This window comes from Thunnus thynnus, chromosome 4, assembly GCF_963924715.1.
Source record: "Thunnus thynnus chromosome 4, fThuThy2.1, whole genome shotgun sequence".
NCBI classification, from domain to species: domain Eukaryota; kingdom Metazoa; phylum Chordata; class Actinopteri; order Scombriformes; family Scombridae; genus Thunnus; species Thunnus thynnus.
The window spans coordinates 28,611,463-28,635,580 of record NC_089520.1 but is presented as its reverse complement, the minus strand read 5'-3'; the positions used below and the strand labels follow the sequence as shown (position 1 = coordinate 28,635,580).

The 24,118-nt window shown below is 41.8% G+C and overlaps 2 protein-coding genes across 3 annotated transcripts; one reads left to right on the top strand and one right to left on the bottom strand.

Moving 5' to 3' along the window:
• Window positions 1-1,374: 1,374 nt before the first annotated feature.
• On the top strand, window positions 1,375-10,969 carry LOC137181968 (ataxin-1-like). Of its 2 annotated transcripts, none has more exons than XM_067588128.1 (3): window positions 1,375-1,876; window positions 7,114-8,349; window positions 9,490-10,969. In XM_067588128.1, the coding sequence occupies exons 2-3, from the start codon at window positions 7,252-7,254 to the stop codon at window positions 9,847-9,849; spliced, it is 1,458 nt and encodes a 485-aa protein (XP_067444229.1). In that variant the 5' UTR covers window positions 1,375-1,876; window positions 7,114-7,251; the 3' UTR covers window positions 9,850-10,969. The 2 variants fall into 2 exon arrangements, with proteins under 2 accessions (XP_067444229.1, XP_067444230.1); XM_067588129.1 differs by lacking the exon at window positions 1,375-1,876 and adding an exon at window positions 3,519-3,686.
• Window positions 10,970-11,428: 459 nt separating this feature from the next.
• On the bottom strand, window positions 11,429-23,789 carry LOC137181966 (bone morphogenetic protein 7-like). Its single transcript, XM_067588124.1, has 7 exons — window positions 21,573-23,789; window positions 16,975-17,164; window positions 13,439-13,587; window positions 12,953-13,159; window positions 12,770-12,843; window positions 12,568-12,678; window positions 11,429-12,479 (listed from the first exon to the last, which is right to left on the bottom strand). Exons 1-7 carry the CDS (start codon window positions 21,967-21,969, stop codon window positions 12,330-12,332), a joined length of 1,278 nt encoding a protein of 425 aa, XP_067444225.1. The 5' UTR covers window positions 21,970-23,789; the 3' UTR covers window positions 11,429-12,329.
• Between the last annotated feature and the right edge of the window lie 329 nt (window positions 23,790-24,118).

Sequence of the window (24,118 nt, the reverse complement as noted above, 5' to 3'; positions counted from 1 at the left end):
TACATCATTGCCTTTTTTTCCAAAACACTGTATTGGCATTTGAGAAAGGCTTTTAAAGGCTTCAGTTGAATGCAGGAAAAGATTAGAGAGTGAGTCACTGCAAGAATCTGTTAGTGACAATCAGAACAAAATGTATTCAAGATCTAACCTATTGATCATCCACAAGAACTCTTGAACAGGAAATGTTCATTTGTTCTTTACACTAGACAACAAAAGAACAACAAAACTTTTATATGCTTATGCCCACAAGTGCACACAGTAAGCATGGAAACTTTCTCTACTAGAACATTTGGCATCTTTGCCAAGCTGCAAGTGCAACTGCAAATACAGGCTTTAATGTAGCAGTTGGGAAGTGGTGGGAGTGACTGGCGATTTCAATCAATAAAAACATACTCTTTGTAAATGTCAGTGGTTTTGGTGGTTTTCATGAGCTAGTTGTGGCAAAGCCTTCGATGCACCCGTCTTACCATGCCGTGAACTTTCTCCAGCATGTGTGTGTGTGTGTGTGTGTGTGAGTGTACATCAGAGGACAAGAGATAAAACAGAAAGACAGATACAGAGAGAGAGAGTGGGCAGTGGAAGCATGATGTGACTCAAAGTGAGAAATCCTCTTCACCTCAGTCTAAATTATGCGTGGGCTTTCTCATGACTAGGGGGTTCACCTGCTGAGGCCCTGCAAAATCAATAGCTGGGACCGAGGCTGCTTCACTGTCCATGAAGCAAAAGCCAAGTTCTCTTTCTTGTGTTTTAAAGTGAGATGAAAGAGAGAAGCAAGAAAGCAGAGGAAAGTGAAGGAGAATATATAGAAAGCAGGCAGGCAGGGTGTGGGTGAGGGTGAGGGGACATCATTTATGTTGTCTGCACAATCATGAAAGGCCTTCTTTTTTCTGCTTTAGTACTTAAAATTGACCTTTAACACTTTGGTCAAAAGCAATTACTAGCCATTTCAAAGCATTCATTCTCTTTGGCGTCTCGCTCAGTCAGGATGAAACGCTGACAGTCCACATGTGTCCCCTGAGGTGAGGACCCGCGTTAGAGAAAGCAGGAAGTGAGAAACAGCATGAAGAATTAACAACAACAAGTGATATGTGAAGGCTATCTGATCTGCTATGGGCTATTTGCAACCAAATTGCAGATGCAATAGCAACATTTCTGTTTTCTGCATGTGCGTGTGTGTTTGTGTGTGTGTGTGTGTGTGTGTGTGTGTGTGTGTGTCCAGGCTAGTCTAAAGCAACGGTTTTCCGCCCTCACTACACCGGGCACAACGCCAAAGCCATCAGGCAGTCATACGCCTACCATCAGCTGAGGAGTTGCACAGCAGTCTCATTTCTAATTATACACCCAACAACAGAGAGCTACGGAGAGAGAGGGAGAGAGTGTGTGGAATATGGAGAGAGGAAGAGGAGGGTGATTACAAATGAAAGAGAGGCTGAGAGTGCTACTCGGCAGCAAACACAGGGTGAACAAGTTCAGATGTGAGAGATAGAGAGAGAGAAAGAAAGAAAGAGAGGGAGGGAGAGACATCAAATCTGTCTGAGAAAGGTTAACAGGACTGACTGACTGAGTGGAGTGGGAGTGTAAAATGTAAAAGCGAGTAGGAGGAGAAGAGAGAGAGAGAGAGAGAGAGAGAGAGAGAGAGAGAGGAGAAGAGAAGAGAAGAGAAAAGGTGGAGAGTGTGTCTGATAGACAGTCTGTTGAGCTTGTCTGGATGTTTCTGCTCATTCAGCTCTCCTTTTCCCTTTTCACCTGCAGCCTGTGAGGACAACACAGGCCAGACAGGTGTGTGAGGAGGGTCCGTCTTCATTTTGTGAACATGGGTGGACTTGCAGTATGAGGACGCCTGGATGCACAAGGAGACGGATGGATGGAGGAACATGTAAGTAAGTCTTCGGCATGAAACCTGTTTAAAATATATGTGGCAGAGAAATTCATACAATATTCCTCTTTTACACCACCAAAAGATCCAGTTATGATATGTGTATTAGTCTAACTCTGCATGCATGTTTGAGGAACTCTTTGTGGTCTGTGAGATTCAGCGCCAGAGGTTAAATTTGGTTGTATTGCGCTACAGCTCCATAGATAGAAACATCAAGCTGACTCAGAGCAATATTGTCACTACTGATATGCAAATAACCCTGTCCTCGGTGCAGATTATCATTATCAGGATGGCACCAAACACACTAAACACAGTTGTGTATACATTTCATTTCCATAGATTAGTGACCCCTAGTGAACTGATCGCCTCATAAGGCGATTGAGCCTGAATAAGCTTCCAGCGCGGGCCTGTTTGGGTCATGATCTGACCATACCTGTGTGCCGGGCGCTGAGTAAGTCGCCCACACCTCAGAGTCATTTGAATGAATTTACATTTACACTGGAGGCATTTAGCTGACAAATACTTATCTATTTATGCCTCATGGTATAATGAGTGCTCGCACGGGAATGTCAGTGTGAGGGTGTTGTCTGATCCCACATACACACACACACACACACACATGATAGAGGAAAAGCTCATATCACATACATGCAAGTCAGGAAGAGTGAAAGAGGTCCATTCAGTGGCAGTGCTCAGCTATGATGAAGACATAATACTATTCAGCTGAGCTTTGCATTGATGGGCTGTAAAAGTCTTGCGCTGCTCTTCACCTCCCCGCATCACTTCGTCTAAATAATGTGTCTGCAGAGTCTTTTTCTTTTCATTTAGCCCCTCAGCAAACTGACTCACTACTGTTCATGCACGCAAGGAAGATGAATAGCTTGAGGAGCTGGAGATCACTTCAGTCACATTAGAAAGATGCAGGCAGGGGCTGTGTGTTTAACACCCTGCCCCTGTTTAGCGACATAACCATAGATATAAAACACTAGACGTGATGTGTCGTAATTACTTGTCATTCTGGGATGGAACCATATGGCAGCCATCTTACCTGGGTCCAGTTTTAAACTTGCTGTAATTGAATCCTATAGTGAAAGAGGCTTATGTTATAATCCTTTTATTTTTCTACCAATACACCAATATCGTTTTTTATTCAAAGTAATGAGTGTAAGACAACCATGCCTGTCTAGAATGAACTACAAAAGAAAAGATTCTGGTAAAATTTTGATTATTATAACTCCAAAAGAACAAATCATGCTTTCAATCATGAAGATAATCTCATAATTGTGCGTTTATATTGCATACAATAATTTTAATTTTTCAATTTTGCCCGAACTTAAGAACTGTCTACACTACTAATGTACTACATTGAGCAATATCTTTCGTAGAAATCCTAAATAGATTCAGTATCATGGCCTATATTGGCAGACAATTACAGTCAGAAATACAAGATAGAAACACACTTACTGTAATAACTCTCTCTCTCTCTCTCACACACACACACACTAACTCACTGGCAAATACTCATTAACATTGCTGATATCCTAAAGTACATGGCTAAATACTTAATTGTTTCAAATTCATAGTTAAATTCAGGAATAAATAAAAAAAAAACAATACTTTTGCTCTCAGGGAATGCCTCTCTCTCTCTCTCTCTCTCTCTCTCTCTCTCTCTCTCTCTCTCTCTCTCTCACTCTCTCTCTCTCTCTCTCTCTCTCTCTCTCTCTCTCTCTCTCTCTCTCTCTCTCTCAGTGGTTCTTAAATTTTGGGCACAGAGCAATGGAGGGAGAGAGGCATGTTGTCTACTCATGAGGTAAGCTGACAACAAGTGATGACTGCTAGATTCAAGGTGGCTAATTTAGGGTTAGTTGGATGTGGTGAACATGTAACATTTAGCGTGACCCCTTGGCCTTGAACAACAATATGTTGACTGATTGTGTGGTTGGTTAGTGTTCCTGTCAAGGATGTGGCTAACGTTGATGTTGTGCTGATATGCCTGTGCTTCATTTTTTGTGTAGATGTAGCGTAGCTGGCTTGCTGGATTTGTCTTGAGATATTATGAAATGGTATTTAGGAGTGAAGATGAGTGCTTCACTTTGTCATTAACATGTCGTATGTGTACTTTACATTTGAATGACAGCTGCTTGGCAGTCAAATGTTAGGGTAATAATAATAACTTTCTTATAATGTTACTAAACATTACCTTTGAGCTCTAAGCTCTTAGCGTAGCTAACATTAAAGCAATGTTTGCTGGATATAATTTATCTGTTTAACTAATAGATCAATGCTGTTGAGAGCTAGCAATCAGCAATAATTCAGAACTCAGCTGGTCCATTAAAGGTGCAGTGTGTAGAATTTAGTGGCATCTAGTGGACAGGACTTGGCAGAAATGGAATATAATATTCATATGTATGTTTTAATTTGTGTATAATCACATGAAAACGCCCTTTATATCTACATAGGGATCAGGTCCTTTTCCACAGAGCCCGCCATGTTGCACTGCCATGTTTGTACAGTAGCCCAGAACGGACAAACCAAACACTGGCTCTAGAGAGGGCCTTTCACGAGTTTCGTGGCCACCATAGGTTCTCCTACACAGTTGGAAGGGGAGGGGTATTCAGTTGGTTGCAATCTGCAACCTCACTGCTAGATGCCACTAAATCTTACACACTGAACCTTTAACGTTACTTGGTAGTTAATAGTAAAAAATACCTAGTTTATTAACTTTTTGTAGTTTTAGTTGACCTTTATATAAAAAATAAATGTCTCATCTACTCTATACTGACGTGTGGAAAGTGATGCCAACCTCCCTGGTGTCTTTGGTTCTTGTAGTAAGGCATTTAGGTTCTGTACAGCCGACAACCATAGTTTGCTGCCCATAGGTTATGATTTTAAACAATACCCATGTAAGATGGTGGATGGCTATCCAATGAGTTATGATGTAAAGTTGCATCTAGTGTTTTGTATCTGTGCACATGAAACTGAATACACGCACTTTGCTTTGTTTCTAGTGGAAAATATTACTATGGAAGCTTGATTGACATAGTAACATAATATTAACCCAAAGGAGGTAAGTTTAGCAATAAAATCAAACCTCTAACTTTACACCCTTCCCATTCTTTTACTTTGCTTTGTTCTCACTATGTTCATTCTTTCACCAGCCACACTGTGCAGTACATTGTTACCATAGTAACTTTTTTTTTACAAAGGAGTTGGTAAATGTCCATCAACCTAATCCCCATCAATACCCAGCAATTGGTGGTTGTAAAGCTTTAATTTGGAGCTGATGGTGAAGTTATTGTTGAAATGTCGAGGGGATATTTACAGGCAGTGATCTCACCAGATGGCAGATTCAGATGGAAGAGTACATTTCACTTGTATAACACTCACAAAAGACAGTTGTTGTTTGTTTTGTTTTTTTTTAAAAAAAAAAAAAAAAAAAAAAGGTGAATGCAGCAGAACCAGAGATATTGTCTTTTTTTCCTCTTCCTTGTCAAAACTATAGACGCAAATATGGACGCAGCCACTGTGACATTATAGCTTTCTGAAGAGCGGTTTTAAAGCTCAAAGTGGCTCCAGCATTCACCATCTTGGCAGTGCCTGACTCCGCCTAACTCCTGGCCAATCCAAAATGGGCAAAGAGGTGGAGCTGAAGCAGGTTTCAACAACCAAGTTACAAGACTGGATTACATCTCCAGAGAACAAGTGTACTCTGACTTTTGGTAGTGATCCAATGTTTGTAGCAATTTTGGTCCCATAGTAAGCAATGGAAAAACACGTGTCAGAGCTGTTTTTTATGAAATATCTTGAAAATAAACATGCTAAAGACATCAAACCTAGGTCACAGGTTTCATATGCTATAACCTTTCAAGGCAATGTTCAATTTCAAGGGCTGCTGAGCACTCCTGCAAGATTGTGTGCCAGTTGTAGGAGACACCTATGTTTTAAAATGCTTTTTCTTTAAAGCAATATGAACATAAACTAAAGTCAGCTTCCATGTGCATGCAGGAGAAAGTCTGTAGCATTTCAGGCAATTTCTCCACCTGTGGCCTTGAGCAGGCTACAAAAGTCTTTTTTTTTACAAAGGAGTTGGTAGATGTCCATCAAACTAATGCCTATCAATACCCCAGCAATTGGTCATTGGAAAGCTTTAATTTGGAGCTAATGGAAAAGTTACTGTTGAGATGTTGAAGGGATTTTTACAGACAATGATCTCACTAGGTGGCAGTTTCAGGGGGAAAAGTTTTGTCATTTATTAGAATAGTACTCCACCAAGTTAGCATTTTGCACATATGACACTCTCAATGGACAGTTTTTTTAAAAAGATGCAAAATCGAATGCAGCAGAACCAGAGATAAATTCTGTGGTAATGTATCACAGAATCTGTAGTACTATATCATAGATTTATCACACAGTACATCTATGTTTCAAAATGCTAAAACTCTTTAAGGCAATATGAATATAAACCAAAGTCAGTTTACATGTACACACAGAGGCAAATCTGTAGCATTTCAGGCAATTTCGCCACCTGCGGCCTTGAGTAGGCCACAGAAGTCTGGTAACCTCACTTCTTTCTAACTACACAACCCCAGATTTTCTTCATTTTCAAGTCTTCAGACCCGACCAACTTCTATTAATTTATTAGGCTTCTCTGGAGCCAAAAGGCAAAAGGCTTTACACAACTTTTTTCACATATGCAGTAGTATTCCTAAATCGGTGGAGTTTCCCTTTAAAGGACCAGTGTGTAAAATTTAGTGGCATCTAGCGGAATGGAACGGAATGTAATAAAATATTCATAAGTGTGTTTTAATTAGTGTGTAATCGAATGAAAATACGAATCGTTGTGTTTTCGTTACCTTAGAATGAGCCCTTTTTATCTACATAGGGAGTGGGTTGTCTTCCATGGAGGCCGCCATGTTGCACCGCCCAGAAGTAGCCCAGAATGGAAAAACCAAACACCGGCTCAAGAGAGGGCCTTTTGGGTTTTTCGCGAGTTTCACGGCCACCATAGGTTCTCCTACATGCTTGGAAGGGGAGGAGGAAGGGGTATTCATTTGGTTGCAAGCTGCAACCTCACCACTAGATGCCACTCAATCTTACACACTGGTCCTTTAAGCATATTTTAAAAAGAGAGACAGTGACAGACAGAGAGTCTGAATAAAAAACATAATTTTCTCCATCTCGCTGCCTTGTTTGTGAGGATAGAAAGCACACCAATATGTGTTTCTTCTACTTTTCAGATCGTGACAACATTGGACCCATGTATCTGAAATGCTTGCCAAGAGATTAATGGAATCTGTGTCACATGATCACTACACCTCCTCAACTTCTGCAGGACAGCATGCAGCGCCAGTGTGAGTGACAGTGAGTGTGAGCCAATGAACTTCACACCAAACCCGACTCTTGTCCCAGACAGGGACAGCCTCCCACTCAAAAAGAGGGACCAAAGACAGAGCACACCACAGCAGCAGCAGCAGCAGTGTGATGCTGCAACATTCAAGGTGCCCTACCCTTACAAGAGCCACAGTGAGTTTAAGATAAAACACACCAGCCCGTTCCAGCCCGTACCAAGACGGGTTCCTGCACTCTATCAACCATGGATGCAGACACATGCATCCACCAGGTCCAAACCTCACGTCCTCTCAGCGTTCAGGGAGCATCATGGCTGGGCAGAGTGGAGGGAGTTCAACCCCCTGCATCCTGGATGGGACTTTTCTCACCACTATCAGCACCACGGTCACTTGCCCAGCCACCACAGAGAAATCAGCCTCCACCCGAGCCATTCACACCACCCCTCCAGATTCAACCCAGTCTCCCCGGTCACTGAGGGTTTCCATTGGGTGGGTGGAGAATACAGCTGGGAGCAGCTCAAGACATTAAGGGACAAGAGTTTTATCACAGAGAGGCAGAGCAACGGGAGGAATAAAGGACCTTATATGAGAAGAAAAGACAGAAGAGACGAGTATTTTCCAAGAGTTGAAAAACCAAGTCCTCCATCGTTGAGTACATACCTACCTCACTCTCCACATGGGGACCTTACACTGCAACATGATTTGTTGCACAAATCAACAAAGGTTCTCAAACATCCTGTTTCTGGACCGTCATTACATTCCTTCATAAGAGTTTCTCCTGATAACTTAAACAACACATGCACGTCCACAACAGAGGATGCATCAAGATCTCCTGCCCTCCCCTCCTCCGAGCGAACCAATGCCTCCTCGTCCTCCTCTTCCTCCTCTTCCTCTCCGAACCGTTTTCCCTGGCTGCTCCCTCACTTTGTGGCCGGCTCTCTGATCGAGCTCAGGGACGGGCGACTGAGAAGGGTGGAACACCTGCAGACGGAGGATTTCCTGCTTGGTTCACTGGCCTGTCCAGACTTGCGCCTGAGCTGTTGCACAGTGCAGAGCATCTCCCCCTCTGCCTCCCCCTCTTCCATCTCACGCCTCCTCATCCTGTTGCATGACCAGCAGTCCCAGGTGAAGCACAAGAGAGGGAAAGAAAAGGAAAATCACTTTCACTGTTTTACACCATTCACAGCTGACCCTCCACCAGCAGCTGTCTTTATTCTCATTAAGTAGTGTATCTATCAAATGCTGCAACTGGAAATGACTGTATACAGTCTTTGAACTTGATGTTCCATCACTTTTAGATGAATGGGGTTAAGATATATAGTACAAATTCTAACATCATCAAATTTTTAATGAGAAAAGGCCTGTAGTCAAGCTTGGACTATAACATGTGAAATGATAGGGCTGGTGGTGGTTCTTGTTGTTAACAAAGCCCATTAAAAGACCAAAACTAAGACTGCAACGATTAGTTGATTAATTGATTAGTTGATCGAAAGAAATGTAATACATTTCTTAAACTCATTTTTCAAGCAAGAGTGCCAAATGTTCTTTGGTTACAGCTTACAGTCAGACAAAACAAAAGGTGCAAATTGAAGATGTCACCAAGAAATTGTGAATGCCACTTTGTCACAATTTTTTTTGTATTTCACTGACAAAACGATTGATCAATTTATGAAGAAAATAATCACAGATTAATCAATGATGAGAATAATTGTTAGTTGCAGTCCTAATCAAAACCAACAATTAATTGATCCGCATACATAGTAGCACCAAATGTGTATTGATCCTGAAAATAGAAAATTGTCCCCAACAAATGCAGTGTCCTGTTTGAGCTGCATTCACCAAAAAATATAGTACCCGGCTATTTCACCAGATAACCTAGCCTTGTAAAAAACTGAAACTATGTATTTGTGACGCATGTCTAAAGATTTACATCTTCAGTCGGAAGTAGTATGGACTAACACATTTTTAGTTTTGGTCTCCTCTCATCTGATTTGTTGACAATAACAGAATATAAGTAGAATGACAGCATCATTATCCTTTAAACAATAAGCTGATATGTACCAGACTGCATTTAAACTAAAGGTCTCTCTATATCTTAGGTGTGTGGGTGGTTTCAAAAAGGGTATGAAATCATTAAAGACTTTTCTCACCATAAATCAGCACAAGTAATCTCTTCAAACTGGAACAACAATACCCCCTAGTGGGTAAATGTACAAGCTGCATTTCTCTCTAATCGCACTGTTGCTGTGTCTTCTTCTCCTCCAGGAGTTGGTGGACGTCTATGTGGAGTATCCATTCTTTGTGCGTGGACAGGGCTGGTCCTCCTGCAGCCCTCAGAGAACTGCCCGTCTCTGTGGCCTGCAGTGCCGCCAGCTCAGTGTGGGGGACGTCTGCCTGGCTCTCACCCCTGTCTCAGCCCCCCAGCCTTCACCGTCAGCCACCCCGGAGGCTGAAACCTCACCCAGGAAATCAGAGGGAGAGTGTGGGTCTTTAAAGGCATCAAGCCCCCAGGTTCCCCCAGGGCCAGAGAGTCCAGCCAGGGGGCAGAAGAAGGAGGCAGAGGCAGTCCGGAGGAGACACTATTCAGCCCCTGAGCTACGAGGTCCAGGCACCAATTGCATATAGTGAAGAGGGGAGCAAGTCAGTCTCTTTTAAGCTCTGCTATATTCAGCCTATATTTATTGTCTCTCTACCTCCTAAATCCTTTTTCAGTGCTTGATTGTGTTTTGAATTTGTATCTGAGGAAAAAGAGCTAAAGAGGAAAGATCTCAGGATCCCCTAGAGGTAAACTTATATTAGCACTGTATTTATCAAGGTAAGTCAGGGATCATATACTGACTATGTGAGTTGAATCTGAGTTAAACATTACATTTTCAGTAAGCTTGAGCAAAGAGCAAGTCATGACAGAATTCACATGTTGAAAAGCTCTTCAGTACAGTTTTGTGAGAAACTGGGGGAACCTAGGTGTAAATCTTTGTTGCCATAGAGAGAAACCCTAGAGCTGCTCCAGTGACAATGAACTTGAGAAAGATCTTGTAGGCTCAAAGAATATTGGTTGAGTTTAAAGTGAGCGTTCAAATGATTGCAAGCAGTTCTGACAAAATCAGCCCACATTCCTTGAAGAGCACAGAAAGCTTCTCCCTCAGGTCTTTCACTGCTGATGATATCATTTAAAGTTTATCTCTCTTCTGCCTAATATTATGTAAGAGTTCTTCATGAACCCACATGATAGATTTCATTCCAAATTAATGCAATTCATTATTCCTCAGTTTAAGTGAATATTCACATTGACAATCAACTCTCTTTCTGATTGTATCAGCAAGATTTAGTGCTCTAAATCTTCTACCTCTATTTTCTATTTAAGGTAAAAATCTGTGTTTGGGCAGTGTTGTAATATGCTATGCTGGAAGCTTTCAGCTTCTCGGTGAATGTCAGTGTGAATGCCTCATTTGCTTGGTTGTTACAGCATATAGCAGCTTTGCTTTTTGTACTGATGCCCCTTTTAAAATGTTTGTCCCAATATTAAAAGTGGAGATGCTTGTGTTATTCTAAGTACTCTAAGGGCACAATTTGTGAATGGTGTACAGTGTGATACATGGTTCACATTTTGACAATCAGCTGAATGTGAGAAAATTTAAATGTGGACCACAGGGACTCGATCTGATATCATAGTCAGAGCACACAGGTGGCTGTACAAACACATCAGGTCTTTAACTTGTGAAACAGTTTGCTTTCTGTGAAATAAAAATGTTGTGTAAAATTTCCTGCAAGTTTTTTAAAAGTTTTACAAAAATCTTCATAAACTATTCATCACTAAAAAAAGATTAATTTACTAGTTGACAGAATACTATAAAGACCATTTAGTAGCTGTTCTAGAGCTTTTGAGTATATCACTCAATCTTCTTCAGGAAGTGGAGAAATACATAAAGTTTAACATTTTGCAATTGTTCGTGTTCAAATTCCCATTTTTCTCCTCTGTTGAGGAAGATCGTGTTACATGATTGAAAGCTCCAGAACAGCTATTAAATTATCCTTGTGGTGAGGTCAAGAGTGAACTTTCAATCTCAAAATTTATTAAAATGACTAGCAGAGGGTGTTGTGAATGCCACTGTAAGGAACATTACTGAGGTCGAATGAGGTAAAAACATCACACCTACGTCTTCTTTGATAGTTTCAATTTATTCGACTACTTTAATCTGACAAAATAAAATTACAGCCTCTCTTTGCCCTCCTGCAGCTCTGGTCTGATGCCAGAAGGCAGCTGCAGTGGGGGTGATGGTGCAAAACCTGATGTCTGTCTCATGAAGATGAATTACTGACATCTTGCAGACTGTATGCCTTTCTCAAGCCCGATGATATACTGTATGTCTGCACCAGGAGAAGCCGGGCCTTTCAATCCCACACACCATTATTAACAGTCTCGGCTGTCATTCTTTACAGAGCTCCTCTACATCAGCAGCACACAGACACGCTGCCAGATGTCTTACTCCTGATCCGGTCCAACTGGCCTGCTGAACACCTGTTCAACACCACTTAAGTTTGTTACAGAACACAGATTTTTTTCTTTATCAGGACTCAAGTTTATCCAGCTGTTCCGAAAGACAAGATTCAGTGGTTTAACAGGAAGATGGAGATCCAAAGTTGTATGAGCTGTGAGGTCTGTTATCAAATGCACATTTTCACCCAGGCAACATTTTATATCGTCATACCTGATGGTCACAACAGAATTCAAATGCAGATACAGTTTGTGTTATATAATCTCTGCCAACAGGGATAAATATGAGTAACTTTTTACTTTCTTAAATGTTTTGTTTCTGAAGAAACTGCTCTGGGTCATTTTAGTGCAAACTTTCCAAGTCACACTGAAAGGAAAACATAAGAAAATCCTTTGTTCAACCTTCCTCTGTGACCAGTTCTAATTGGTTTGCGGTAGTGGTTAATACTGCGTGGGCGGTTCAGCTGCTGGTCATAAATACAATCCCCAGATTAAAGCTCATTCTGTGACAGGCAGTCAGTCATCTCTTGTATCTGGTCCCTTCGCGTCCTCCTTTCTTAAGTGTCCCTCTGGATTTGCAGAACTCATGGGAGGGGAGGGGGGCGAGCGGTCAGTGACAGCCACAGGCTCTGACCACCATGTTGCGGTACTTCTTGAGGATTACGTTGGAGCTGTCATCAAAGTAGAGCACTGAGATGCCATGGAGCTGTGTGGGGGCACAGCAGGGCTTGGGCACCGTCTCTGGGTTGATAAAGTGCACCTGCAGTTAGAAGAAGCATAAATCAGCTGTCACAGAGAGTGGAGTCTGCAGTAAAAGGGACTGTCATCAGGGACTGTTCGGGACTTACCAGAGTTTGCACAATAGCGTGATTGGTGGCATTCATGTAGGAGTTGAGAGGGAAGGCGCACTCCCCCTCACAGTAGTACGCAGCATAGCCTTCTGGTGCTATGATCCAGTCCTGATAAAGATAAAACCACAGACGAAGGTTCAGTTAAATGTCACTTTTTGAACTTAGATGAAGTGAAATTAAATAAGGTTCTGTATTATACCTGCCATCCCAAATCTCTGAAACTGACATACAGCTCATGCTTTTTACATCCCTCTTTGGAGATGCCCAGATTATCTGAAATTGAAAACATGCAAATGTTAAGTTGGTGAGTATTAAATGCCAATGAGTCAAAGTCATTATTGGCCTTGACTAGTGTCTATGGTGATTTGAAGGGGTCAGACACCTGTTGCAGCCTCCACTGCCTTTAGTGCATCATGTACAGTCTTCTGGGATCTGGAGCGGTTAGACTGGCGTCCCTTATGGCCGTGGGCAGAGCGGATGCTGCGGAAGCGAACCTCATTGGCTTTGAAGAAGGCAACCATGAAGGGCTGCTTGTCCTGGGGTCCACTGCCCGTCAACAGTCCCGCCAGCTGGGGGCTCCTCCTCTGGCCTACAGGGGGAGACAGGGATCAGGAGGGGGAACAAGACTTATGAGTCTCAACCAACCACTGAATATGGCAATAACACACATCTGAGTTTCTACTTAACAATAAATTGTTCATCTTAAAATGACCACAACAACCACAATCATGACTTGAACTCTGTAAGCACCCACTACACAGATTTACTCAATATGTGATGATGTTCTTTGTAACATTAAATCACTACTCTACACAAAGGCTGTAGTCTTTAGACTGTTGTTGCTAGTTAATGTATGGCAGTGACTGACCATGTCTGTCCTCCAGGACCAGGTGCAGGCCAAGGTTCTGCTCAGGGTTGACCACCCAGAGGTTACTAGTGGCGGTAAGGTCAAAGACCAGCCAGCCCTCCTCTGCAGCCCACACTTCACGCTGGTCCAGGAGCAGCAGCTCCACTTCACTGAGGGGAGAATGATATGTAATTATATAATTAAGTCAAGGCAGATCAGCCTACCCCATCAAAACACAGGTTTTCAGCGGTGTACTCCTTTAATAAGATGCCTGTTTTTACACTGACTGAAATCACAGGTTCTTGGAAGTTTTCTTGGATGCAGCATCAAAGAAGATGAAGAAAGAAAACTTCCAAGCGTCTCTGCTTGCAATTGCGTTGCCACACAACAATAACAGAAACACAACAGTGATGAAATGTCCACTGTGATGAGTTATGTATTTCTTGTAGAAACTTGCTCAAGTTTCTGCAAATTGATCTAATTTCTAATGGAAATTAATAGAAACCAATGGCAGCCTGGACGGTGGGAAAACAACATAAAAGCGAATGGTATGTTTGGCTGTCATGTCAATTATACATAATTAGTATTTAATAGGCTAAAAAAATGCAAAACTAAAGTTTGTAGTTTGTTTTTGTCTGTACATCCATACTGAGTGAACAGTGTAGGATTTTTTTGTACATATTCACCCAATTTAGGACAATGCAACAGAAATATTGCATAAAGGCAACCAAGAAATTTTATGACCAAACAGTGGAATGCTGTAGATGTACGGAGCCCCTAAGGGGGAAGAAAAAGATGAGCCAAGTCAGACAGCTGACCTCAGTCCAACTGAGAATGTGTTTCATTCGCTGAAGACCACGCTAAAGGCAAAAAGCCCTGACAATAAGCAAGAAGTAATTATGGCTGCAGTACAACAGGCCTGCTAGAGCATCACCAGGGAAAATACTAATTGTCTGCTGATGTCCATAGTTAATAGACTTCAGACTGTCATTGACTGTAAGGGAACCAAATATGAACCAGATAACTTGTCCAATTATGTTCAGTCCCCTAAAATTGTGAGACTGTGTATAAAAAGGGCCACAATTTCTACACTGTTTGTCAGATAAAGTAAAATCAAAGCTGTGAGTCAACCAAAGTGTTGGAGTACTGAGCCACCACAACAGAAATGTGCCAACAGAATTATTTCTGACTGCACACTAAATACAGTACACTCAATCAGGCTTAATCTAATTTGCAAAACAGAAAAAGAATTAAGAAATACTTCATTTTTCATTGTCTTTTGTATTTTCTTTCTCTTTTTCCTAGGCTTTGTAACACAAAACCTAATTCAGCAGAAAGGAAATATGTATTGCAAAATAATACAAACAATTATTTAAATTCAAGGTTGAATTTTGTCATTTCAGCCTCAGAAAATATGTAGCAATCTGAACATCCAGTATAAATCCCCATCAACAGGTAACACCTTGAACACCCTGAAAAATTATCAAAGGAGCACTTTCTTAACATCGCAGAAGAAAAATCCTACACTATGTGTTGTCTTAAGGGTAGATTTCACAGACAATAGGTATGTTTACAGATTGAGTTTCAGACCCTCAGGCAGACGTCTGTCTTTGTCCTGCTGCCTGCTCGTCTGTGTGGAGTGGCCTTTATTTGTGTCTGTGAATGACAATGGTGTTGCCCTTAACACCGTCGTCAGCCCTGCTGTCACCGATGAAGGACTTTAAACCTACTGCCCCTCCATTCACCCATGTCCCCCCCGGCAGGCTGCGGCAAGCAGGTAAATGGAGTAGAGAGACTTTATAATGCAGGTGGTGGAACTTTGATTTGTCAGGAGGGGTTTGTACAGAGTGTAATTATCCTTCAGTCAGAAAATTTGTCATGCTGTTACCGAATTTCAAATGCGGTTGAAACAAGAAAACATTGTGAGAGTAACAAGACAGAAGCTGGGAGACTGACAGACAAAACAGAACCATGTACAGACGATCAGACAGACAGAAACATGAAAGCATAACCACCTGTGTGAGGGAAAAGGAGTGAACTGACATCTTGTGGGTTGAAGGTGTTATATGTGGTGGGAGCTGCATATTATGAATGCTGGTCTCTTGGGGAGTCCTGTTCTGACTGTGTGAGAGTGAACTCGCTCTGGAGGGAACCTCTCTGTTTCTGTAATTGACACTAATGTCTGTGTAAACAGGTTCGGAGCTGACACTAACATCAGCAGAAATAACCGGTTGGGAAATGTGGAGCGACGCAGCCAAAGCAGACAGATCTGTATGCATGAAGCTAACAACCAGTTTTCACAGAAAAACACACAGTAGCATGAGGTGTTTGTTTAAACTCAACCACACTACTTGTACTGTGTCACTAACATAAGAGGATAATCATATGTAGCAATGAAACATGCAGTCAGTATGAAGGCTTGGTACAGTAGGTTGTTTAGGAAAGGCTTTAAAGGGTTAGTTCACTCAAACTGCAAAAAACAAATCCCTTTACACCAGAGGTATCAATGCATATTGTGTTTTTCATGTGCACTCAGGTTTTTAAGATTTCAGGCACCACCCCATTAAGATGGAGATGAATTAGTTGGCGGTGCTCACATTATTAAACAATTTAACAGTCTGCAGCCATGTTAGTGGCTCTGTGAAGCTGTACTTTAGGTGAAGCTGTCTGCTAAATGCTTATGTTAACATGCTAACAATGACAATGCTAACATGCTGACGTTCAGTAGGTATAATGTTCACCATGTTTACTCTCTTTGTTTCACATGGATTTAACGTGCACGCTAACATTTGCTAATTAGCACAAATTAAAGCTGAGGTTGATGGGAGTGTCATTACTTTTGCAGAAAAATTATCATAAACCCCTGAAGTATTGGACAAATTTCAAATTTGACCTGATGATGATGCTAGCTGGAAAGTTAAGGGACCTTCGTGAGGTGCATGTGAATGTCTGTACCAAGAGTGATGGCAAGCCAAGTTGTTGAGACATTCACTAAAAAGTAAAAATGTCAACAGTAAAAAAAAAAAAACCTCATGCTTGTCAAGGGATCACCAAAGTCAGCAGGATTCATCCTCTGTGGACCAGAATGTCAGTACAAAATTTCATAGCAATCCATCCAAAAGATGTTGAGAAATTGCTACTGCGAGCAGTTTTCTTTACAAAAACTGCTGAGAGTATAGTCAGGGGATTATCCTGAGTAATTCATACACTGTTTCTGGAAAGTCACATGGCTGTTGCGTTGCACCACATTGCTGTGAGTACCACCAATTAAATTCTTTTAAACTCTGTCTTGGGGTGGTAACAGATGTGGATATCTCAAAATGTAATTGACTAAAACAAAAACTATTTCCATGTCTAGATACCACTAAAATAAGTCATAATAAGTCAGAAAATATGTTTTTAATAATTTGCTGAACTGGCCACTTAATTCTAAACACCACTTAGAAGATCAAGCTGAAATGTGTGGTACAAGATGAAGTAAATCAGAGGCAAAAACCAAACTATAAAATTCCTGTAAACTTTGACATTGACAAGAGCTGAAAAGAAAACACCCTTACCCGTTTGGAGGTTCCTGCAGGACCTGGTAGACACTGACTCTGAACGTTTCGTTCTCATAGCGTTCCTGGATGAAGTCCTTGTAAATCCTGAACTCTGCTGCTGTGACAGCTTCTCCCTCTGGAATACGGGAAAGATCAAATCTGAATTCCCTTTGGTGCTGCTGGTACAGAAGATCCTGATCCTGATCAACTGGCAGGAAAAGAGAGACAGCAATATGGGGATAAGTGTACATCAAACTGGAAGAAGTGGTGATTTTTTACTAGTAGAGTGAAAGAGGTTACAAGTTGTCAATCAACATTTGATTGAGGCTTTGATGTGCCTCCCTGAAATGCTCCATTTATAATCCACTCAGTTATGATACCACCATGATTAAAGGTTGATTGTTTTCTGCCCAGCTGACATATTCACAGTAAAATAATACTTCTGACCCTCAGAGGGAAAGTTTCTACATTGTGAGGAAAAAGCAAACCGCTGTGAGATGGTAAACCAGTCAGCGGTTGCAATATCTGTCGCAACTGTCGCTGAATCAAACAATCCTCTGATGTGCGTCCCTCTGCCCACATCTCGGAAGCACTGTGTCAGAAATAGGAAAAATCCTGCTTCCATCAGTCAAGTGATTGATCTAAACATCACTTAAGTCAAGTTCACCATACATGCCAATATGGGGGAGAAAAACACACTCAGGGCTCAGTTTGGCTCCCTGTTTAAATTACACACATGTGCTGACCACAAGAAAAGGCCTGGTAAGGCACTGCCCGGAAAACCGCAGCAGTCAGTGTGCTTTTATAAACACACTCACATAAAGTGCAGAGAGCCTCACACATTCATGTGTGTCTTAAGTACCAGAGTCTGTACCACCCACACATCCCTGATCATTTTGCCATGAACCACTATCCAGTGATTTCATTCTGATTGCAGAGGATGAAGTAAATCAGCAGTAGCTGGTGGCACTGTGGGGTTTCCACCCAGTCATACGCCAGCTGAAGCTCTCCAACACTCAGACTTTCCAGCAGAACAGTGGTCAGAAAGACCCCGAAGCTTCCTGAAGCTTTCCAGTGTCGTGTTTTTACAGCATTAGTCAATGTGTTTGTCCTTGGAAAGAGCGGTGGAGGTCTCTGGTGAAGGTGTGCAGAGCAGAGCAGCGATTAGCCACCTTAAACACATCCTGCCCACTGACATACACCATGACATCATCATGACATCACCCTGTGTTCCTACTGATGGTCCACTATTGTTTCAGCACACAGACAACCACACACGCACGACGCCCAGACTGGAAACACAACATTTATTTCATGGCACTAAACCGATTCAGTCTTCTAAAAACATTTCTAACGACGCAAAAACACACACAGCCCGCTCATCGTTAAGAGCAGTGCATTCTGAACCCTGCGAGTCATTTGTTTGACCGCAATTAAATGCTGGAAGGGAACGAGGGGTGTTTTTATGAAAGCAATAATTGCTTGTAAGGACTCGGTGTGTTTACGTTAGGGACCATTAGCTGCAGAGATCAGACCTCAGATATGCAAACTTCCCTCTGGGAGGCATTTCAACACTTCACATTGCTCCTGACACTGCAGGGCCACACAGCCACGGAGCTATCATTAACCTATTGCAATTTTATAGTAAGTGGAGTTTTTTTTTTTTTTTTTTACACATCAGTGTGGGTGGTTCACTATGTCTGCACAAAAACAAAAGTCACAAAAATTTATGGAATATGATTTTTGTGAACAATAATCATTGCTTCAAGTTTTATTAATGTCAATCTATGCATCGCTCAAGCTCTGTCTATTCGTTTGTGAGTTTTCAACTGTTTACAAGTTAAAGTCTATATTTTAAGTCTATTTCTCAAGTGAATATTTTCTGCCCATTCACACCAATGAATGTCTGCGTGTTTTGACAGGTTTGACAACATTTTTCAAACCCTAAGCTGTTTTCTTGCAGATTATTAGAACAACCAAAAATACCTCGGCTAAACAAATATTGCATCTATGCATAAATCTGCCACAGAATGCAGCTCTGTGTCTGCTTGTTGGTGACAGAGTGAGTTATAAGCCTCACACAGAGTTCGTCAATAAAGTTTGTAAGACAGAAATTAGGTAAAAGTATTTTATCAGGGGTTGTCACCCTGTAATTACTGCTGGAGCCACTGAGGGAAGAGAAAGCATTTATTTTGCACATGGATGTATAAATAATAAGAAGGTTAATGAGATTTTCTGGTGGGGCAAAAGAAATTCTTAGTATGATCTCCTTATGCTACCTACAGATCAGCTTAGCAGGACAAGTTCTCGAAAACACAATACTCCCTCTGTTCCTCAGCAACACAGTCTTCCTTCAGCTGTTGGGAGAGCATTGTGCACTCTTTCTTTCTTAATGAAAGCCAGTGACATTTTTGGTCATTAAGCCTTTTCCCATGCTACGCAGGTGTGTGTTTGGTCAATGCAGAGAAGCCCATACTGAACGCATGTGTACACGTCTCCAGGCGAAGACTTTCAGCAGCAGTAAACAAGCAGGTCTAACGTAAGGGTTAGAGAGCAGAGAGCTGCAGAAAAAGCTAAGTGGCCGATAAAAGTGTAGGCCTCGGCACTACATGGAATCTATTTGTTTATTAACAAATGCACAAAAGAAAAAATGCGCGGTCCAATAGCAGCTGCCTTGTGTAATGTTGCATGACAATGAGACGAATGCTTCCTGCTGGTGATTCTGGGGTACGGCGTGTGGTTTGGCATTCCAACAGAAGTAAACATATGCAGTCATGTTAGATATATGAGCATGTGACATAGTATAGTATGCGTATGTAGAGACTTTACATTATCAAAAAGCTCTCAAATAATGTCAAACTAATGAAAGATACTTTTCAGAAAGCCGTACCTCTAACAGAACTGTTTTCACTTAAAGTATATTGAGTAAATGTGGCAGATTTATCTAAAATAATTGGACATTTTTCTAAGTGTGGTCCACCTGCAGGATATACCTGGGAGCACTGGGAGCTCTACAGCAGCTCTCCCTCACACTGGAAGCTGTGGTCTTTGGAAGGGAAATACCATAATCCAGTTGGGTCTTGAAGCGATCATCCAGGGACCACCAAGATAGAGTCACTCCAGCATAATGTGGGAGCCCGGGCTAAAAACTCTGACAATCATCAGCACAGGAGGCCACTCTGGGCTCCAGAGAGAAATAATACACACTCATTGTGTCTTTTTTCCTCCTTCCTCTTTATAATCAAAATCTTCAGATGTGGAACCACATAAATCTGCTATGGGGTTTTCAGAAACCACGTTTCCAGATCTCATTAGCTAAAGACTGTCAGTTAAAAGTTCATGACTGAGGACATAAAATGTTATGTTATGCACTTTCGGGTTTTTTTAACCAAATGTTTCTCCAAATGTTTTGTATTAACTACACATTTATGAGCTGATTGAAAAAAAAAACTCTGAATGGCTCCTCATTTGCAGCCTTAAATTCAATCTCAATGGCATACAAAAAATCAGACTGGAAGGTAAAAGGTTTCTTGGCAACGTATCTCAGATGAACAAACTTCATCTCTTCACAATTGACCTATAACCCTCCTCCAAGCCCTGAGGCGGGAGAGGGGCGTAAAGAAGATAAGGGTTGCTTTTGGATGGAACCCCACATCCGGATAAGAGCCACAGGCACCGTGCCGTCTACTGTTTCACCATAGTGATATCAGAGCTGCCGTAGGATCTCCAAGGGAAACAAAGGCAGGATTTGCCTTTTATAAATTCAATAATGTCCGAGTAAGCCCTGACTCCCACCTGTGACCCCCCGTGATTTACGCCCTTCAAACAAACACACAAACAGGCACATATAGATGCAGGAATGCTCTGCACACACACACACGCACTCACACACACACCTGCACTAATAGAGATTACTGCAGCAATAACATGTGTTTAGATGCAGTTTGTATCTTGATCTCAGTCAACTTCTCCCTCACTCCCCGGGGGTTTAGAAATGCCCGTTCAATTCCTAGTCATGCGAAACAAAGCCATGCTAAAGCCTCTCCCCCAGAGCTTTGAAGGGATTCTGGGGAAATCGGATACAGGCATGTTGTCATAACATTTACAGCTCGGAATGCATAATGCTTGATTTCAAGTGAAGAAAGTGACCCAAAAGCCACAAAGTCAGAGACACCCTGGCTTTCACAAAGGCGCACACACACATACACACACACATACACACACACACATACATATTGCTCTCTGTTGTGGAAGACTGGACAACAAAATGGAAAACACTGAAAACTTATTCTTAATTGAATCAGATTATCTCTGACCAAGATGAATAGATGAAGTCATCATTGTATTGGTTAGGTACTTGCAAAGAATCCTAATAACAAAAAGAAGAAGAAAAGCAATCATTTAACATTTTTATGAATACATTATAGGTATCATACTAAACTACTAAACTAAAAAGTTAGAGGCTGTCAGTGATGCCATGATAAAGAAATACTGTCAATATCACAGACACATTATATAAAGGGTTTATCTTAGGACTGAACCTTTTAACCCATATTTTTTTAATTTCGTTTTTCATTATAGAATAACGGTTTTTAAAAGTTAGATAGGAAACTTACCAAGATTGACAAAGCTCATCACCATATCTGCGTCATCCAGGAAGCGGCTGTCCTGTGGTGTCACCATGGGGGAGGCCTGGGTTGGTAAAAGGGGCTTGTAGTAAGAATATCCGGGCGGCTCTGCGTCTGTAGAGATTGTATTGTACAGGTCCAGCATGAACATCGGGGCAGCGTTGTGTTTGGTGTGGACGTGCGGCCGCGGACGATGCGGCAGCCCCAGGATGGAGAGGATTTCCCGCTGCATCTCCCTGCGCTCCTGGCTCCGCAGCCGCCGCTGGATGAAGCTGGAGCGCACCTCGTTGTCCATGGAGAAGTTGGAGAAGGCGACCTGAGTGGCCAACACGCAGCACCTCCATGCCAGAAGGGTCGTTAATGTCGCCAAGGCGCTTGTCACCATTTTACCCAAATTTTACGCGCGGCTCTAACTATTCCAAAGTTAGACTGGGGATGCGGTTCCTTCATAAACAGTCCTCCTGTGCGTGGGGGGGTTAAATACACTACCCTCTATTAACTCATCTGCCGCTGCGCACTGTCCTCTGGTGTGATACAGCCGTGCGCTTCTCTTGATGGCAACTTTGGAATGGGTTTTATTGAGGCGCTGTGTCAGGGGAGGGGCAGGAGGGGTTCAGAACGGGATAAACCAAGACTGGAAAGAGTGGGAGAGTTTGCGGGGATGAGTCAAATAAAGTAGGGCGACAAAAGATCAGTGTCCTATTATGGAGTGCACCTCTCTATCTTGGTAATAAGATGGGTGGGGTGTGGACCTTTCAAATCCAAGTGTCCAATCAATTGATTCTTTGTTTGGTCATGATTGTTAAGCCACTGAAAGTGATCTTATTATTAATATATGATTAGCACACCTTCTATTCTAAAGACAGTCTCCTCTTTTTCTCTGCACGCAGTGTATAGCCTGGCAGCCAGTATTTCTCCTCCAACATCAAATGTCATGTGTCTAATATTCATTTTCAAACTTCTCCTCTATCCAGACAGTGTGAAATACTGTTGAGGTTTCAGCTGCTTCAACATAGTGCACATGGAATACTCCAACCCCTCCTAAATGATCAGTCCAAAGGTAAAGGGGGGAAATCCCATAATCCTGTCTCCAACACAGACATCTTTGAACTCAAACAATAAACTCAGGCCCACCCTAATTGTTGAGGGGTTTGAGGGTGATCAGCAGCAGCAGTTGCAGGCACATGAAGGGACATGCCAATAGCCCCAATGAATTACTACAACAATGTGCAAAGCACTCACTGTGACTACTTTAATAGAGGGTTAATGGGTGTGGGGGTGGGTGATGCATGACAAAGCAAGAATCCAACTTTTAAGTACAGATTATACATGTGTTACTTAGGTTTTAGGACAGCGCTGACTGGATCGGAACATAATACTCAAAGGAAGAGGTTAATGTGTCATAGCCACCAAACTAAAATGACCTTTTACTAATGTGCTCAACTGCTTCTCAACTTCTGTTTTTCAACTTCTTTGTGAAAATGGACTACTGGGATAATCATTATATTGATTAATTCAAACTAAAAATCACACTACCAAAAATGTAATTCAAAGTTACCTTGGCAGCAGAGACTAGTCCCTTAAGAAGGTTTCTTCCCAGCAGAGGTCACTTTACATGACTCATCCCTGCAACCCAATATAAACCCAAGAGTCCTCTCTATCCACTACAAACATCTATAAACTGTCCTACCTCTGTAATAATAACCATTAAGGTTGTAAATATTTGTTTTGCTCAAGAACACTTTTTCGGGGTGGATGCATGCCAACAGGTCCTCTATGTGACTGTCTCTCCACCCCGGCCTCTTCATCATACATCCTTTTAACCTGAAGGAGCTTTTACACTCTGTTGCAGCAGCACAAACTGTTTAGCTGCTGCACAGTCAGACAACTTTGCACACTGACTCAGTGCAATACGGTTCTCATTACGTCTCCCACTGGAGCTGCAACCGCACTGTGTGTCACATCGCCTACTGTTTAAATGCACACAGCAGCTGAATAATAGCCCATGTGATGAAAATAGTTCCCACGTCAGGTAACTTAAGGCCTAACTGTTTTGTTTTGTTTAGGTTTTTTGTTTGTTTGTTTGTTTTTTTATATACTGTGTACACCAACTGGCTACTTAATTAGGTACACTAATGTAATGCAATCCAACACAACAGCTCTGCCATAAATTATACTTTTACAAAGTTTATACTTTTTCAGTTTTTGTTGACATTGTCAGAGAGGTAATGATTCTACTTCATGTTTATTATTGAGGTGGTAGTGGGTGGTGGTGGTTTTGTACCGGAGTGCATTATATTGAAAAGTGTTCCTAATATTTTTCCCCCCTCATGTATGTTAATGCAGTGGACAAAGTATTAGGAACATCATTCAATATAATACATTCTAGTAAACCACCACCACCCACTACCACCTCAATAATAAACATGAAGTAGAATTATCACCTTTCTGACAATGACAACAAAAATTGAAAATGTATAAACTTCATAAATGTAGAATTTATGGCAGATCTGTTGTACTGGGTTGCATTAGAT